The 19,863-nt window shown below is 43.1% G+C and overlaps 1 protein-coding gene across 1 annotated transcript in view; it reads left to right on the top strand.

The window, feature by feature from the left end:
• The window catches only part of LOC124789358 (mesoderm posterior protein 1), a 93,514-nt gene that overhangs the window by 60,872 nt on the left and 12,779 nt on the right, over positions 1–19,863 (top strand). Inside the window, exons 2-3 of the mRNA XM_047256688.1 lie at positions 1,851–2,092; positions 18,250–18,382. Of these exons, the coding sequence (XP_047112644.1) occupies positions 1,870–2,092; positions 18,250–18,382 (356 nt within the window). The 5' untranslated portion in view covers positions 1,851–1,869. The remainder of the gene's footprint in view (positions 1–1,850; positions 2,093–18,249; positions 18,383–19,863) is intronic.

Genomic DNA, 19,863 nt, shown 5'->3' with positions numbered 1-19,863 from the left:
TACAAGGTGAGTCATTTAAGACCTAAAACCCCTCATTCGTGAACGGTTACACATATCGAAACGCGGTTTCTGGTAAATCTTAGAGCGTCGAGAGCCACGTATGTTTTTGTTTGATTCATGTTTTTAGCGCTGGTATCAATGGAGATATTGAAGCAAGTTCGTTTTCTTGAATGGAACCGTACGCTTTTTATAACTGCATTCGATGTCTCGTGAGAAAATAATTACAGTGATATAGCGTTATTTTTGATACTGAAACTTTTCCGAAAAAGTGCGAGAAATGTCTTAGAATGTGAGCTCACCGTGGCCGGAAACGGCATTTGGGTGCAAACACTACCGTAAGGAAGGCCTGCACTTCGAGAAAAAGGCCTTAATCCTCCTTGACCCAACTTACGACCTAGATGCGGGTTCATCTACGAATTTTGTATATGGAAACACAATCTAGCGTGTCACAAAGTGCTTAGGAAAAGTGTGTCACATTTGTGTATCCTCACAGAATTACATGAGCTGAAACAGAGAGATCTACTGTATTAAATATTTAAATGTTTGAAGGAAGATTTTACCTACTTTTTCTTGTATGTGGCTTTTGTGCTTGTTAGAGGTAAAATTCATGCTGTCAGACAATTGTCTCTACCTACACTGCTCTAAATTATATCATATGGACTAGATTCGTTGAACTAAACATTTTACTAAAATGCTTTAGTGACCACCTCAACGCTCTAACATTTGCCGAAAACCGCGTTTCCATATGTGTAACTGTTCACAAAATAAAAGGGGTGTTACGTCTTACGTGACTCACCCTTATAGCGATTATGTCTAAAATCAATCAAAACCAAAAAAATGGAATCGGTTCTTTTTTGCCAATGACAAGCTGTAGAATTTATGGCGGATTTAAAGTTACCAACACTAAATTAATAGTGTTATGTTTGGTATGTCAACAAATCTATTATTACATTATTTCCAAATTTAGTATACTGGACTTTTGCTTAAACCTGATAACTGCTCCTTTGCACATATAAAAATACCTTTGTGCCGGTAGCTCATATAAACCACGTGAGAGATTAACATGGAATAACGAGAAATAAAGAAACAACACCCCTAAGGAATAGTACATAAAGTGCTGAAATATTTTTGGGTGATAACAAAGCTTTGTACAACGGTTTCTCTGTAGCCTACACACAGCATGCATTAATTGCAGGTGTAGTCAGAACTGTTGAACATGTTCGTTGACTTTCAGTAAATCTATTACAAACGTCAGTTACTAAAGTTTTTACGAGAAAAATTGAACTTTAGTACCAAACAGTGTAAGTACTCCTCTTGACCCGCCAGGTTAGCCAAGAGCGCTAATGCGCTGCTTCCTGGACTCGGGTAGGCGCGCCGGCCCCGGATCGAATCCTCTCGGCGGCTTAACGACGGAGGCCGGTGTGCAGGCCAACCTGGATAGGGTTTTTAGGCGGTTTTCCACATCCCACTAGATAAATACTGGGCTGGTCCCCACGTCCCGCCTCAGTTGCATGGATCGCAGACATCTGAACACATTCGCACTATTCCATGGATTACACTAGACACAGACATTTGGGGTACACTAATTCCGTCCTGGGGGGGGGGGGGGTACGGGGTGGCGACAGGATGGGCATCTGGCCACCCCTTAAATTAACCTTGCCAAATCCGATTAACCATGCCGACCCGACGTCATTGCGGGAAAAGGCACAAGCAAAAGAAAAAGAAAGAAAGAAACTGTAAGTACTCCTGTTGCTAATGGTTGGCTGGTTGGTTTGGGGGAGGAGACCAAACAGCGAGGTCATCGGTCTCGTGCTGATACTTGCTCGTCTCACTCGCTCGTCTCTCGGCAGGAAGCCGCCTGACTGACGGATGTTTTGCTGCAGCAGTGCCGGCGAGCCCGCCATGTCCGCCGACTCGGACAGCGGCGGCTACGAGAGGTGCTCGGCGGACGGCGGCGGCCGCGTGCTGGCCATCCGCGCTCCGGCCGCGGTCCGCGCGTGCGCGCTGTCGCCCCCCGGCGCGGACCCCGTGCGCATCACGGCCGTCCCCAACGTCGCCTGGCGGCCGCAAGTCGCCTCGCAGATGGAGAGAGGTCAGTCAGGCAGCATACCGGCTGTGCTGTGGGCTGCTGGGTGCGCTCCTGTCTTCCTTCACTCTCAGTCATCACCACCGGATCAGCGGAGTATTTTAGCGCAGCTGAATGTACGATGGTTATTCGGAAAGTAAGGAACGATCGGTCGCGAAATGGAAAATAAGGTGAAAATCTCATGAAGCTTTTCACAGATGTGTTGGGCACTATGTCTCGTACGTCCGTCGATCGCATCATGTCGCTCTTTTCAGTTCTGAGTTCACAGTGAGAACGTAAATATGGCTAGAAATTAGCGTCTCCCGCCAAGTAAACTACCGGCCACTGAAATTCCTACACCACGCAGGTGATGTGCTACAGACGCGAAATTTAACCAACTGGAAGAAGACGCTGTGATATGCAAATGACTAGCTTTTCAGAGCATTCACACAAGGTTGGCGCCGGTGGCTACATCTACAACGTGCTGACATGAGGAAAGTTTCCAACCGATTTCTCATACACAAACAGCAGTTGACCAGAGTTGCCTGGTGAAACGTTGTTGTGATGCCTCGTGTAAGGAGCAGAAATGCGGACCATCACGTTTCCGACTTTGATAAAGGTCGGATTGTAGCCTATCGCGAATGCAGTTTATCGTATCGCGACATTGCTGCTGGCGTTGGTCGAGATCCAATGACTGTTAGGAGAATATGGAATCGGTGGGTTCAGGAGGGTAATACGGAACGCCCTGTTGGATCCCAACGCCCTCGTATCACTAGCAGTCGAGATGACAGGCATATTATCCGCATGGTTGTAACGGATCGTGCAGCCAGTCTCGATCCCTGAGTCAACAGATGGGGACGTCTGCAAGACAACCACCATCTGCACGAACAGTTCGACGATGTTTGCAGCAGCATGGACTATTAGCTCGGAGACCATGGCTGCGGTTACCCTTGTCGCTGCGTCACAGAAAGGAGCGCCTGCGATGGTGTACTCAACGACGAACCTGGGTGCACGAATGGCAAAACATCATTTTTTCGGATGAATCCAGGTTCTGTTCACAGCATCATGATGGTCGCATCCTTGTTTGGCGACATCGCGGTGAACGCACATTAGAAGCGTGTATTCGTCATCACCATACTGGCGTATCATGCGGCGGAATGGCATGGGGTGCCATTGGTTACACGTGTCGGTCACTTCTTGTTCGCATTGACGGCACTTTGAACAGTGGACGTTACATTTCAGATGTGTTACGACCCGTGGCTCTACCCTTCATTCGATCCCTGCGAAACCCTACATTTCAGCATGATAATGCACGACCGCATGTTGCAGGTCATGTACGGGCCTTTCTGGAAATGTTCGACTGCTGCCCTGGCCAGCACATTCTCCAGAGTCGGCAGGTGTGGTCGTGCGGTTCTAGGCGCTTCAGTCTGGAACGGCGTGACCGCTACGATCGCAGGTTCGAAACCTGCCTCGGGCATGGATGTGTGTGATGTCCTTAGGTTAGTTAGGTTTAAGTAGTTCTAAGTTCTAGGGGACTGATGACCTCAGATATTAAGTCCCATAGTGCTCAGAGCCATTTGAACCATTTTTGAACATTCTCCAGATCTGTCACCAATTGAAAACGTCTGGTGAGTAGTGGTCTAGCAGCTGGCTCGTCCCAATACGCCAGTCACTACTCTTGATGAACTGTGGTATCGGGTTGAAGCTGCATGGGCAGCTGTACCTGTACATGCCATTCAAGCTCTGTTTGACTCAATGCCCAGGCGTATCAAGGCCGTTATTACGGCCAGAGGTAGTTGTTCTGGGTACTGATTCCTCAGGATCTATGCACCCAAATTGCGTGAAAATGTAATCACATGTCAGTTCTAGTGTAATATATTTGTCCAATGAATACCCGTTTATCATCTGCATTTCTTCTTGGCGTAGCAATTTTAATGGCCAGTAGTGTATGAGGACCTGGCAAAAGATTGCGCCTGAAGCTATTTAATCCACATAACATAACTGTCATGCAGTTTGTTCTACACGACAGTTCTCGGCCGCACTCGGCAGGGGCAATGAAGATGCCCCTGCAGCGTTTTCGATGGGAAGTGTTTGATCACCCACAATACAGCCAGCAATTGGCCACCCCTGAGGTTCAGCTCAGCTAAAATGAAATTCTTGCTATGAAGACAATATTTTGACACAGACAACGAACTGTAGTCCAGAATAGAAAATTGTCGAACAACACTGGCAGCTGTCTTATATTCTGAGGGAATTGAAAACCTGGTACGACGCGACGACAGATGCCTAAGTCTGTGCAGTGACTGTGTTGAGAAGTAGCTGGAAGGTGTAGCTATCCATTGCAAAATAAAACGGTTTTGATTTTCACTGTGGTTTCCATTTCGCGACCTATCGTTCCTTACTTTCTGAATGGCCCTCATAGATACATTGATCAACCGAAACATTATGACCACCGACCTACTATCGATCTAAACCCGTCTAGGCGATAGCAGCGTTATCTGGCTAGGAATGACTGCCAGTCAGACACACGCACGGTGCATATAGTCCCAGTGAGCGTGCTGTCCGTGTGTAGAACTGGGAAGGCGCACGACATATCTGAGTTTGACGGGGGGCATATTGTGATGGCCTGGAGGATCGGCACGAATATTACGGAAACTGCACGATTTTTCGGGTGCTCGAGGAGTGCTATGGTGAGTATTTTCAACACGTGATGAAGCCAACGTTAAACCACGTACAGAAGTCGTGGAATTTGGAGGCCACCGCTCATTATAGATGTCGGACGTCGTAGGCTGGGCAGACTGCTAAAACCCTGACAGACGGCGAACTGTGGCGGAACTAACACCAGATTCCAATGCTGGACAGGGTACAAGTGTGTCCCGACACACGGTGCACCCAACACTCCTAACGACGGACCTCTGCAGCCGACGACCCATGCATGTGCCAATGTTAACACCACGACATCGGCAACTACAACTGAAAATGGCATGTGACCATCCGCACTGGACGTTGCCGCGTTAGAAGAGCGTTTCATGATCTGATGCATCCCAACATCTTCTTCATGACGCCGATGGGAGAGCGCGAATCCGTCATCTTCCAGGGGAACAGCTCCTTGGTACCTGCACTGCAGGATGGAGACAAGCTGGCGGCGGCTCCATTATACTCTGGGGAACATTCAAGTCGCCATCTGTGGATCCCGTGGAGGTCGTGAAAGGCACTATGATGGCCAAGGATTATCGCGCACTGGTTTCAGTCCACATACACCCCTTCATGACGAACCTGTTTCCCGACAGCAGTGGAATTTTTCAGTAAGATAACACTTCATGTCACAAGGCCAGGAGTATGGTGGAGTGGTTCGAGGAACACAGTGGCGAATTTCAGTTGTTCTGCTCCCCCCCCCCCCCCCCCCCAGTTTGCCAGATCTGAACCCAGTCGAACAAATCTGGGAGGTGACTGCACGTGTCGTCAGAGCTCATCGCTACTCTCCCCTGAATTTATGAGAATTAGGTGATTTCCATGCTCAGATATGGAGTCAACTCCGTCCAGCGACCTACCAAGGCCTCACCGCCTCCTCGCCACGACCTGTCGCCGCTTTTGATCGTGCCAAAGGTGGACATACCGGCTGTTAGGTAAGTAGTGATAATGTTCTGACTGATCAATGCATGAGTCAGCAGAGCACGGGTAGAGGGGAGATGTTATGAATAATGTTTGTATTTACGTTGGATGGAACTTACAGAGAGTGATTTAACATTATTAGATGTTTAATATTATTTTACAAAATAAACTGATTCCATAAAAACTGCACAGTCACAAACAGCCCTATGTACTATCATCTTATGTAGCAAGTACATCAGCCAGATATGATGAAAGACTCGTCCCTGTAGACATCCGTAACGCACTGAAGATACACTAGTGGAAATGTTACAGATATATCGACGCTGGCATCAAAAACGCATCAAGAATCTTGAAAGGCCTTTCATGGAAACTAGAAATTCTATTTACCGTTTTCTGCACAGTTTACAAATGTTTTGGGCACCAGAATTAATGTCTCACCCATCTGGAACACCCGTGAACAAATTACAAATGTAAATTGTGATCATAATGTACTTCTGGAAGTATAAAGGTTTAAACATATTTTTTTGGCATCAACAATTTAAATCTAGGGACAATCACAATCCACTGGTAGTAAAACCGCGTGATTTTCTTGTCAGTCGGACCATGGCGATTAACAGTTTGAATGTTGCCACTACGCGTAAGGTAGATATAGCTACTAATCAGTGCAGCAGCTGCTTTCTATTTAGACTCCCACGAGTACCTTCTGTTACAAACAGTTTGTCTTCTGCCCAGCGATGAGCTGCAGGATGTCTTCCTGGAAATCTTTGTTAGCTGTTTGTAGACTCATAGACTGGCATACCTAATTCCTACCTCATCAGCCTGGACACAGGAAACGTCTGTTACTGGATAAATACTGTGGCAGAGCTTAACTGCAACAAAGACTTAAGTTGGTTGGAACCTAGCTGTTTGTTGGCAGAATCTTTCTGTGGGAGCTAATCATTGAAGCAGTATAGCTCTTGGGTTCCAGCGCATTTTATTTTCATTTGTGACGCCATTTGAGCAGGTCTGGCAACGGCCTTGCCGTAGCGGATACACTGGTTCCCGTGAGATCACCGAAGTTAAGCACTGTCGGGCATGGTCGGCACTTGGATGGTTGACCATCCAGGCCGCCATGCGCTGTTGCCATTTCTCGGGGTGCACTCGGCCTCATGATGCCAATTGAGGAGCTACTCGACCGAATAGTAGCGGCTTTAGTCAAGAATACCATCATAACGACCGGGAGAGCAGTGTACTGACCCCACACCCCTCCTATCCGCACCCTCCACTGAGGATGAAACGGCGGTCGGATGGTCCCGGCAGGTGACTCGTGGCCTGAAGACGAAGCGCTTTTGTTATGTGAGCAGGTCACTGCCCTACCCATGACGTCACAAGCCAAGCCCCTTATTTATGATGTCATCATCACACGTCAGAAGCCACGCATCCTTTCAGTGACGTCACGTTGGTGGGAAATTTAAAAAAAAGTTGCAAGATGGCGCTCTCAGGAAAGTATTTTTTAATTTTTTAACATCCTTTGAAGACGAAAAATGAGTCACAGTGCTTAAAAACAGAAGGTGGTGCTTGTTGGAAATCATTTTTAAATCTTTTAAGATCCTTGAAAAGTGGAACAGCCGATCACAGCGCTTAAAAATGCAACATGGCAGTAGAGGGAATTTCTTAAAAATCATTAGCATCGATTAAAAATTAAACAATCAATCACAGCGCTGTATTTTTTACCTAAAATGAAAGAGACAATTAGTATGTAGCCCACTATATTCAATAGTATCCAATTATACATCAGTATTTCCACATCAAATATTACGTAAGCTTCACCTGAAAGGGCACCATGTTCAAAAAAGTACCTGATTGGTCTGACCTCTTTTATTAAAACTTCATTAGCGCGCGCGCACACACACACACACACACACGCACACACACACACACACACACACACACACACACCTGAATTTTGCTATATGTTCATGTGTATTCTCTCTAACAGTATTTCCAACGTGAAAATTACGTAAGCACCTAAGACTCTGTCTCGTCAGTAAATTAACCTGTGTATTATACTTTGTGTCACTCTGTAATGGTAACTTGCATAACGCATCTAAATTATAATACTTTACAGAAGGGGATGGAAAGGAAAATTTAACTAAGAAAAAATACTCTTAATATAGATGTTATTACAACCAATTACTAAAAGCAGCTGTAGTAGTAGTAGCAGTAGTGAATATTGGACCTACATTTTTGTTACTCAATGATGCCTGCACAGAGGACACCAGCAACAGCAGCGGCAGCGTCAATGACTTACTGTCTGACAGCAGCTATTTCGTTTTTATAGTTATTTCTTCTGCTCAGTGATCAAGTCAATACTTTTGCAACCTCCAGACATGCCATATATCACCAAACTGACAAGGCAATACAGGTTGCTTCTCGCCCAAGGAGCAAAACATTTAGTCGGCGGTTCAGGCTTGCCGACGTCCGCCAAAGAATCACGCATGTTATATTTCACTGAGCTGAGAGTCAAATGTGTTGGCGAGCCGCCCAATAAACTAAAACAAGAACCATAATTTTGTCACTCATCAGTTATGATAGCCTGCAGCCATAACGTTAGTACTATGATAGTTGATTATGGCAAATAATGTAGCGTTATTAACTGCTTGCCGACTCGTCCGGGGCGGTAGCCTCTGCATGTATATCTCACTTTCTTCTTAAGACGGACTGGGGATAAAAATTGAGCCCAGTTCCATGGGAACTTGATCCAAAAGCTTACATTTCAAATACTCTTCTACTAACTAGGGCAGTACTTCATACTGAGGTCCGTGACGATTCCTGAACTCGCATTTACAGTCATCTTGCAAACGGCTCGTTTACAGACACGCGTTACTGGAAATTGTTTTACTTTTACTTTCGTATACTTTCATTCGTGTCAGTTTGCACTATTAATTACGATACACGCTGTGTATAGATAACATGTAATCACCGTTTACAAAGCGTAATCATTATTCAGCAAACTGCCACCTATAACTTGCTATGAAGAAGTCATACTTCAGCTGAGTGGGTCGTTTATGGGGAATATCTTTTGATTGCGCCTGCAAGTAACGAAAATTGAAAACACTTGCTTGATGTTCTGCAACTATTATCTAGTTCACAACTTCGGAAGCTCCGTGAGGCTTTTGGTGGACAAAGCTGTTACCCTTAGAAAGGCAGTAACGGCAGGAGACTGCAAAGAAATACAGAAAAACCTACAGTGGATCGACGATTAGTGCAGATACTGAGAGACGACCGTGCACGCGAATAAATAGGTGTTGCACATCAATCGGTGGGATGGTCTACACAACATTGCTTCATACACGCAGCTGTTATATTGCCATCTGTCTAAAAATGCCGTAAACAAAGCTATTAATCCCTGTTGCATAACCAAGTTAAGAATTTGCTTTCGATATATGTGATGAACATGGCATAGAACTTGAACAAATAAATTCAAGTGTATTTCGCTTGTTTGTGACAAGTGTCACAGCTCAAATGGCGTATTTTTTATGTTACAGGATAAGATAATAGTGTCACTGTTATTTTATGGGTATTATACTGTAATTTATCGTATTACTAAATCTCTGTATCATTAAATTTTGTTGTGGCGACACTGAAAAATGGCATCCTAATATGTGACAGTGTATGCACTCTCTAAAATGAGTTTGGAGTTATGACATGCAGCAAATTTGCGATTTATCACACTCCGAAATATTTTTCCGGGTTGAAATCCTTCCGTTTTTATTTTCTGATGCGACGTTCTTCATCCTCGTTCACATGCAAAATGAAATATTGTTCATACACAATCATTCGCCACGTCATAGGTACTACTGATACAGCTTCCTATTGTAAGTAGTTTTGAATAAGATTTGTGAGTTAGAGATCTGTGTAATCACAAGAAATCACTTGTATTATCATATATAAATCTCACATGTAATTGAAAACTGCTTGAAATATATGTAAAGTAACGGATTGACTGGCAGCACACCCCAAAAGCTATCTAGACAGCACTTGTTTTGCAAGTTTATAGCCAGGCAGTCACATACGTTGGCCATATGGTTTTAACGATTTGTAACAATTTGCCTCGATATTTAACAACACATATAGCTTCTTGTATTTGTTTGATAACAATAATAAGAGCTTGGTGGTACTTATGCATGGAAACTATTTTTTCTCTTTAGACACATTTCGATTCTCATCGTTGCTGTTACCAATAAACAAATGTGAAAAATAAAGACATGGAATTTTATAGTTTATCTCTTAGAACAAAAAGTAAACAAACAGCGTTTACAAAGGTCATGTAACAATCCTAGTTCGATGTTGGTGGCATGCCCAGTACACTAAGCTCGCTCTATAGATATTGCTAGTGCGTGATCACAGTGGTCACTACTAATTTGCTATATCAGCAATGCAGCATCACTACCCAGCCTTCAGTGGAAGTCGTAAGAATTTGTAAGAAACCCCCACGGTGCACTGTGTTAGCTACCGCTGTCCAGTGAGCACAGTGACTGACTTGAAGATTACAGCAGCTGATACACAAAAGCATTGCGAGACAGGTTAGCTGCGCTCTGTGAAACATGCACCACGCAGTGATAACAGCCAGAGAGGGTAGGACAGTGTAAGCACACCAGGGCTAGAACCATGTTATGAGCTACGTGAATGGGTGCTGGGAAATAGTGCAATATATGCACCACAGAGCAGGTATGAATAATTGTGAATTTAGGTACAGATTCATTCGAATTCCAGCAGCAATAAAACGACTCCAGGGACACCTCAGACAGCAAAATGGGTATCACCAGCTGCAGCGACGTGTTCGAGACCAGGTTTCAGCAGCCGCCCTCGCACTAAGCCCACCCTGTGCCGAAGTGCAGCAGACCTGCGTCTGCGCCAGCCGACACCGGCTTTCTGCAGGGAGACAGTGGGCCTTGTCCATTACATGGCAAGCTTCCCTGTCATTGCAGAAGAAGTGAGCCACAGCAGAGGTGGCAGTGCATGGGCGTTCAACCAGATGGCAGATGGCAGTGCACCACTGACGTCAGGGCCTTGATGTGCTCACAGGCAGCCAATTTGTTGCCCAGCCTCATTTCAGCATTGCAGGCTGCATATATTGTCCCACTGGACAGAGGCCAGCCATCTGCTGACCATTGCCAGTCCATTGCGCCTGAGTGCTTCACATTCTCGGTATAGAAATGTCCCACCACTCAGCCCCCCCCCCATCCCCCCCACCATGGGCCACAACAGAGTGGTGACAGAGGTCGTGCCCTCCCTCAACAGAGAGGGAGTCAGTAGCTCTGACGTCGCCTCCAGTGGACAGCAGAGGGTGTGCCACGTCTGCTGTGAAACATACGAGTTCCGACTACAGTATCTTCAATGTCGGTAGGGTGAAACTGTTATTTGTGTTGTGTGGCAGACATGGGGTCAAAATTAAGAGTTCTCGTAACAGCAACGTTACTTCTGTGAGGTCAGAAGAACTGGCGGATGACTCCCAATTTAGTGTCAACTGTAAGGATTAATGATCAGAACCTGTATGACGTCCAAATTGTCACTGACTTGAGCAGAGTTATCGTAACAGCAAAGTTACTTCTGTGAGGCCAGAAGAACTGGCAGATGACTCCCAATTTAGTGTCACCTGTAAGGATTAATGATCAGAACCTGTATGACGTCCATAGTGTCACTGACTTGAGCAGAGTTATCGTAACAGCAAAGTTACTTCTGTGAGGCCAGAAGAACTGGCAGATGACTCCCAATTTAGTGTCAACTGTAAGGATTAATGATCAGAACCTGTATGACGTCCATAGTGTCACTGACTTGAGCAGAGTTATCGTAACAGCAAAGTTACTTCTGTGAGGCCAGAAGAACTGGCGGATGACTCCCAATTTAGTGTCAACTGTAAGGATTAGTGATCAGAACCTGTATGACGTCCATAGTGTCACTGACTTGAGATGAGTTGTGGAAACAGCAAAGTTACTTCTGTGAGGCCAGAAGAACTGGCGGATGACTCCCAATTTAGTGTCAACTGTAAGGATTAGTGATCAGAACCTGTATGACGTCCATAGTGTCACTGACTTGAGATGAGTTGTGGTAACAGCAAAGTTACTTCTGTGAGGCCAGAAAGAACTGGCGGATGACTCCCAATTTAGTGTCAACTGTAAGGATTAATGATCAGAACCTGTATGACGTCCGTAGTGTCACTGACTTGGGCAGTCTGTTCCTTGTGCTGAGTCTGTGGTAGTTACGTGCTTTATGAGACATTTTTGTCGCCTTATCGCAAGACGATGCAGGGAGTCCAGAGGCCACATGATTAGACATAAGGAATAAATACGGTGGTGTTGTCGATTAAGGATTGTTCTGTTCTTGCTATTGTTGGATTTGTAAAATATGAGTAAGGGTTGGGGAATGGCAGCACCAGGAATACAAGGTGTCACAGGTCCAAAAGCTGTGCAATCGTTAGTTAATGAAGTAGCACGGTTAAGAGCAGAAAATACATTTGCGAATAATGAACTGACAACGAGAAATGTGAAGGCAGGACCGTTAAGATCACAAAGTCTAGGAGTAGAGCCAGCTCTTGCGAACCTTTTACTCATTTTTCTGACAGCTCATCTGAGAATGTGTTCTCGTTTGTAGAGGATCTCCTGTGATTTGCTGAGATATGGTGTTGATCGCAGAAGCAATTGTTGCAAATAGCGAGATTACACCTTTCAGGAGAAGAAAAGTTCTTTACATACTGCACTGTGGCACTAAACGAGAAAGAGACTTTCAAGGAGCTGAAATAAGGATTATTGCAAAGGTATAAAAACATTATAGTACACAGTTCTTCCATGGACAGTTAAGTGTGTTTCCTAAGAGGTCTAATACAGCCTTACAGGGGTTTTCAGTCAGGATTATAAAAACTAATGCGTGTGCATACGAATTGATGCAGCATGATGAGGCGAACAAGATGTTGTTACAGGAAGCCTAGCAAAGGGCTCTCGGTGCTTTCCTGAGGGGTTTAGCCCCAGAGATATCTAGGGTGGTGCAGACTAGGGCGCCTAGAGTTCTCTATTCAGCAGTGAGGCTAGCGATGGAATATGAAGAAACTGACTTGGCATCAGGAGTAAGAGATACAGGAAATACATTTGCAGCGAATGTAAAATATTTCAATTGTAAGTGTATGGGACATGTGCAGAGTCAGTGCTGTCGGCTACTGAGAAACGGGGGTGGTATGAACCATCAGTAGTATAATGAGAATAATAGTAGAGGTTGTCTAGGTGGAAATAAGCACTCGTTAAACTCTAAAGGAAACCCAAGAACCGGCGAAAGGTGTTCTCAGTAAAAACGAACGCAGGAAATACGAATGCAGAGGGAGATTGTGCTGTCGTTGGTATAGTAGGTAAGGAAAGGTGAAAGTTTCTGTTGGATACAGGGGCACATGTATCAGTGAATTTGACAGATTTAGTGGGTAGGAAGCAATGGGGCACATCACATTATAATTTGTTTGGGACAGGGAATAACGATATATGGCTATTGAGATCGATAATGGTGAATTTTCAATTGGAGGCAAACAAGTTTCGGCAGTGTGTACAAATGATTAGACTTTCTGTATCAGGATCATGCCATAAACGGCCTTCGACGACATGTAGAATTTAGTCGGAAGACATTCCGGCTAGAGGAAGCTTTTGGCAATGTTGATCAGTCACATGGACTGTGTGTCGTAGCAGGCCATCCACTTGAACTGCAAGCTTTACATTAAGGCTTAATTCGCTTGATAGTGTTTTTATTGGCACAAGGAAGTCGTTCTGGGTGAGCGTCGTGCCTGTCTTACAAGTTAGTATGTTATGTAATGTGGAACCGCTGGAGGGCAGTGATGTACTGGATGCAGCATGCTGTCAAATGAGACAAAGTGTTGTACTTGTACAAGAAAAGGACTATTACGATGTGGCCCTGCAGTCACGTTGTAACCAGGAAGGCGAGCGAAGGCTGAGGGTGAGTTGCCCAGTACACACACAGAGACGTCAGTGATGCAGCGTTACCTGCAAATACATTGCTGTCAAATAGACTTCACAAAGTTTTTAGCTTCTTCAGAACTACAGAGCGGCCGGGTGTGGGACACACATGCCGCAAAGGAAAGCTGATGTCTCATCAGCGTGTCGTGACGTTCCTACTGCGGATCACTGACAACGATGAGCGTGGAGTGGGCATTGGCAGCAGGCAAAGCAGCCGTGGTCCACCTGAGGCAGTCTGGTGACCCCTCTCCGCTCCTACCACAGCATTCTCGATGATCACCATGTGCTGGGCTCAGGTGGAGTCTGCTGACAGTGGACCAGGATTCTGGTTGTCATGCAAAGAGATCTCCCTCAAACACTGTGTACTCACAAAGACTCGGTCGCAGGTTCGAATCCTGCCTCGGGCATGGATGTGTGTGAGGTCCTTAGGTTAATTAGGTTTAAGTAGTTCTAAGTTCTAGGGGACTAATGACCTCAGATGTCAAGTCCCATAGTGCTCAGAGCCATTTGAACCATTTGACAAAGACTGCAGCAGATGTTCATGAGTCAGTAAGGAGGCCGCACAAATGCACTTCAGCTGGTTGATTTGAAGAAGACAACTTGCAGACCATCTGCAATGAGGGCTGGGCGTCTGTCGGTCTTATCATCTGTGATGATCCTCTAGGCAGCCGTGGCAGTCCACAGCTTTGGCATGCGTCAGGTCTGGCTGTGCTGCTGTTGAAGTCAGCTAGCAGGTAGCAGGTTGAGCAGCCAATGTGTGGACTGCCGATGAGTTCTTGGTAGTGTGCTATCTCGTAAAAACAATAGAATACTATTATGCATTATTTGCGTTCACTTTGTGTTACAGTCACAGGCGCTGTGTAGTGAAAACGACTATCTGTAATTATGTATTACTTTATGCCACCGTTCTTCCTCAATTCCTGTTTCAGTGCTGTTTAGGTTTTAGATGACTGAATTCTTAAATTTGTCTTTAACCAAATACAATAAACCTCATTATTTTAGATATTTCAGCTAACTTAAAACTTCTGATGTGGAAGACCACGCAACTCACAACAAAATAATCATAAGTCAGTAAACGGTTATTTCTTTGTTGGCCACTGAAAATGCCTAAAACCATTAGGGGAACATAGTTGGTTAAAAACAATAATAATAATTCAGTTGAAAAGACGCGCAAGAGCTATCATTATCCATAATATGAACAGACCATCTAAAACTTTCTTATGTTGTGTACTGCATCTTGTTATTTTATTGTGGCGCTTGTGTGATGTGTGTTTAGGAAAAAATATTGTAGACGTCGTTAGCCACCATCAGGCTCTTGTAATTGTAAGAACGACAGTTGCTGATAGTCTTAAAATTTGAGTTAGTTAAGCATGTAGAGTAAGCTTCTGAACTAACTAACAAATACGTCAAAAATTAGCTCACTTCTATATTATTTTTCGAAATTAATCTAGTATTCAGACCACGCAAAGTAGACAGTACTCGGATTTCTTCAGCTACGTATTCTTGAATATCATATACGTTACCTCTTCCATTTGTACCTATGCTTAGCTGTCGCCAAAACGGACTACCATTTACGTGCTGCTTCACATAGCAGTTATAAGTTACAGTTATTTGCGAGCATACAAGAAAGAAAATACTCATTGTTTACAACGCGACTTCTTCTTACTTCACCATATCAGACCTGAATTTTTTCTGCAGGAAGGAAAATTTTTCTTTATGCTCTAATGCTCATAGGTGATTTTTTAATGATTTTAAAAGCATGTACGTACAAATATACGTATCCATTTTCAATACATACTTTGACTATTTGGCTTCTTTTTATGTAGTAATATAAATAATTTTGAAATATTTGCTGTTGTAATAAGTAAACTGATAATTCAATAATTACCATGCAAAATAACAATAATAATATTCACTTATACAGTGGAGTATAACTAACCCTCATCTTTCGTGAATTCTGGCGGTCACAAGCCGCTGTGCACTGTTACATTCACTTGCTGACATTTTTATTGTGATGCTCAACAGGTAGGAGAACTTGTGCATGATGAGAGGGTTGAACATTCACAGATGCGCACGTGAGGTTTCCATTGAGGAGAAGTGTTTCTGTTACAGCTAATATACACAATTGTAGCCAGACGGTTTAAAACGAATAATGAATTGCGTTCCACTCTTTCTGCACTAGCACTTCCCTTTTGGTTTGTAAGTACAGATCTCACTGAACGTTGTGTAAAGAGGTCTAAACCATTCAGAGACGTTAGAATTGTATCTCGTCAGTACAACTGTGTCTAGCTTTACTAAAGGGGAAACTTAGACAAGTAGTATTTGATAGCTTTTGACACTGCCGTCTTCGAAATCACCAGTAATATTCAAAGAAAAGTTTCTGAAGTTAAATTTTCACGTAATTTGTAACAGATAGAGTCCAATAAAAAATCCTATAAATATGCTCTCTAGAAATGTTGCCGTAATTTTTACTGTCTTTCATTTGTTTCATTATTGAAGTTAAATAATGTCTTGAGCATGCTGTTTGAATTGTGTTTTTTGTATCTAATAATTCAGTTACAGAAGAATAATCATTTTCTCTGTTTAATTTCATGTACTGTTCCTAATGTCGGTGCATTTCTAGTAGACTTCGTAATGATGGTTGTGACATTATCAAAAGGAGTTCTTTTTGATTTATCAGCATCAGACTGGAGTTCACAACAAGAATACGAGAGGATCTAATATCGGGTCCTGTGGTGTGCCGTTAGTGATTTGTACCTGTTCGGCAGTTGAATCCTTACCTAAAGTGATGGAGCTGCCTAACATGATTTTCTACTTCCTATTACTTAATTATGAAGTAAAGAAACCATGAAATATTTCTTCAGTATCGGAAATTTCACTTTCTCCATATAAATGATGTTTTATCCAGCCAGATACCTTAGACAATAGAGAACTTCCAATTGGTGACATTTCATCTTTTGAATATTTGGTTTTGTGTTCGTTGAATTGCTAGAATGCACGTACAGGAGAAATGCCCTTCTGAAATAAAAGTTACCTGTTACTCAGAATCTTATTGTTATAGCTGTACTTAACTGTTATTGAGTACATTACTTTTTCAAAAATTTCAAAGAAAATAAACAATGATCGGTAGGAGCTGCCTTACCTCCAGTATACAGAGATCTAACAGTGTCGTACTTTAAATTTTCTGGAAACATAGCCTCTGACAATGATACGTAATGTGTACTACTGAGTATAACAGATACGCCAGATGAATCTGTTTTAACATTTTGTTTGAAAAATTACGAATCTTTGCTTTTAAGAAAGCACTTTAGAAGCTGGGCCGACATAAAAACGAATACATCAGATTTTTACGTTGCAAGTGTTCCGAAATATTGGAAATATTCACTACATTCGTGCTGTCTTGAATTAGTCTGCCACTGCCTACAATAGCTGAGTCATTCTGTTCCTTTAAAAGCATAATCATTCCCTACCTGTTGCGTAGGCGCGTAGTATGGCAGGACGTGTCGCGATTTTGTTTGTATACGTTGCACATAATGTAATTCAACTGTTACTCTGGTTTGTGACATAGTTTTCCTTATGCTGTTATTCAGAGTAACCATGTAATGTGTCTTTAGTTCAAATGAATCTACTAAAACGCAGTGTAGAAACAAAAATATATTTTTAACATTTTATTGACAGCAGAAATAAATCCAAACGTGATGTTTTTTGACGACGATCTTCTTGAAGGGGGTCTGTAAACTCTTACCACTGAGAGAAACATTGAGCGCAGTATGATACTCCTATTGGAAGATCAGTAAATATAATGTACATACAGCTCACGAGATGGGTACATCAGACGCACGAATACGACACATATTAAACCAAAATTCGCTATGAGGGAGTTTTATGGTAAATATGTGACAAATTTGTTGACCGTTGAGCAAAATCAATTGCGAAAATTAATTTCGCAGAAAAGAAAAACTCAGATGATATGTTACTGTGAATAAGACAGGGTCACCACTTGACGCCGGAGATGCAACAACTGTCAGAGCCTTGGGTATAAGTGAGGTCGGTTATACCTGCTGGATAGGTTTTGGCCAGTGTTTACCGGGGTACTTTTTATTGATTATCGTGCATGATAATTTACGAATAATACGCAAATGTCCTGGACTAAGTTTTGGCGAAGGCGAAAGATTTATAGTACACAAGAAAAAAGCCGTATTTCACGCCCACAAGAAATCTTCCCACAAAAGTGAGAATAATGAGGGATTTGAACAATTCATCGTTAGAAGAACCAACGTATTCACCATATTTGGCACCCTTTCATTTCTGTCTGTACCCACATATGACTGAATAAATCTTGGACGAAGTACGTTACCCAGAATATTGTACCTAACTAACGGGTTCCTAGGCCCACAACTTCTCATTCTGCTCTGATATTATTTCCATAGAAACTGTACTCGAACACTGCCAAATGATTTTTGTTATATTTTGTACGGTATGTTCGTTCTTGTGATCTTACTAAGTCTTTTGCCTTTTTAGTGTATACATGCTTCCACAGAGGGAACGGATATTTACAAATCCCTTTTCACATTGTTGTAGATTACAAGAAGTCTGCATGTGATAGAGAGAGAACGCGCATGCGCGACATGAACCGAGCCTTCGACCTGCTGCGGGAGCGACTGCCAACGTGCAAGCCGCAGGGCAAGAAACTCTCCAAGATAGAGTCCCTCAGGTACGTGGCAGCAAGCACACAATGCAGCGTCAACACGTGAGTTTGTTGGATAAAATATTTTTAGGTATTAGATCCCGCCCGGATAGCCGCACGCGTTAGCATCCACTTCCGGGATTCAGGGAGTCACGCCGGCCCCGGATCGAATCCGAACGGCCCATTAACGACGAGAGGCGGCGTGCCGGTCAGCCTGGACGTGGGTCTTAGGTGGTTTCCCACATTCGTCTAGGTGAATATCTGGCTGGTACCCACGTCCCGCCTCAGTTACATTTTAAAGACATCCGCACAGTTCCACATCAGATAACACTAGACGCAGAGTTGGAGTAAACAAACCCAGTCCCAGAGGAGGAGGTGGTGGGTGGAGGGTGGTGGGGAGGGGGTGGGAGGAGAAGGAGTGGTGAGAGTTAGTTAGTTAGTTACGTGTTCCATTGATCAATAGCACGGAAAACCATTATGATGTGGAACGTGTCAAATGCACAAGAAATGCGCACAGGAAACAATTTTTTTTTCTTTTTTTTTACATTATAGTGTTATACCTAAATATTTCTGTTATCTATCCCATTCGCTTAAATGGCACAAAATGCATATATTATATCTCCAGATTTATTTACTCATATTCAAGAATTCATCTATGGTATAGAAGGAGTTGTCAAGGAGGTATGATTTCAATTTGTTTTTGAAACTATTACTGCTGTCTGTCAGACATTTTATATCATCTGGTAATTTACCAAAAAGTTTTATAGCAGCATATTTTACCCCTTTCTGTGCCAAAGATAGGTTAAGTAAAGGATAGTGTACCCCTTTCTTTTTTCTAGTATTGTAATCATGAATGTCGCTGTTGATTTTAAACTGGTCCATGTTGTTGAAAAAAAATTTCATTACTGAGTAAATGTACTGTGAATCAGTTGCAAGAATTCCTAACCTTTTGAACACATGCCTACAAGATGTGCGACTGTGAACCCCACACATTATTCTAACTACTTTCTTTTGAGCAGTGAATATCTTTTGCCTAAGTGTTGAGTTGCCCCAGAATATTATTCCGTATGACATCAGAGAGTGGAAGTATGCAAAGTATGTTAACTTACTAATTTCTACATCCTCAAAATTGGCAATTATTCTGATTGCAAAAGTTGCTGAACCTAGTTGCTTCAGGAGATCCAAAATATGACTTTTCCTATTAAGATTCTCATCTATATGTACACCCAAAAACTTAGTATGCTCTACCATGGCTACTGACTTCTTTTGATGTGTTATGTTTGCAGCAGAAAATTGGATGTACTGTGTTTTTTTTTTTTTTTTCAAAGTTCATAGCAAGCTCATTCGTGGAAAACCAATTAATAATTTTTCCAAAGACCTTATTTGTATCATTTTCTATTGGACTGTCTTTTACTGGATTAATAATTATGCTTGTATCATCAGCAAACAGTGTCAGTTCAGCATCTTGTTTCACGTAAGAAGGGAGGTCATTCACATATATCAAGAAG

This window comes from Schistocerca piceifrons, chromosome 1 (assembly GCF_021461385.2).
Source record: "Schistocerca piceifrons isolate TAMUIC-IGC-003096 chromosome 1, iqSchPice1.1, whole genome shotgun sequence".
NCBI classification, from domain to species: Eukaryota; Metazoa; Arthropoda; class Insecta; order Orthoptera; family Acrididae; genus Schistocerca; species Schistocerca piceifrons.
This window is presented reverse-complemented; position numbering and strand designations above follow the sequence as displayed.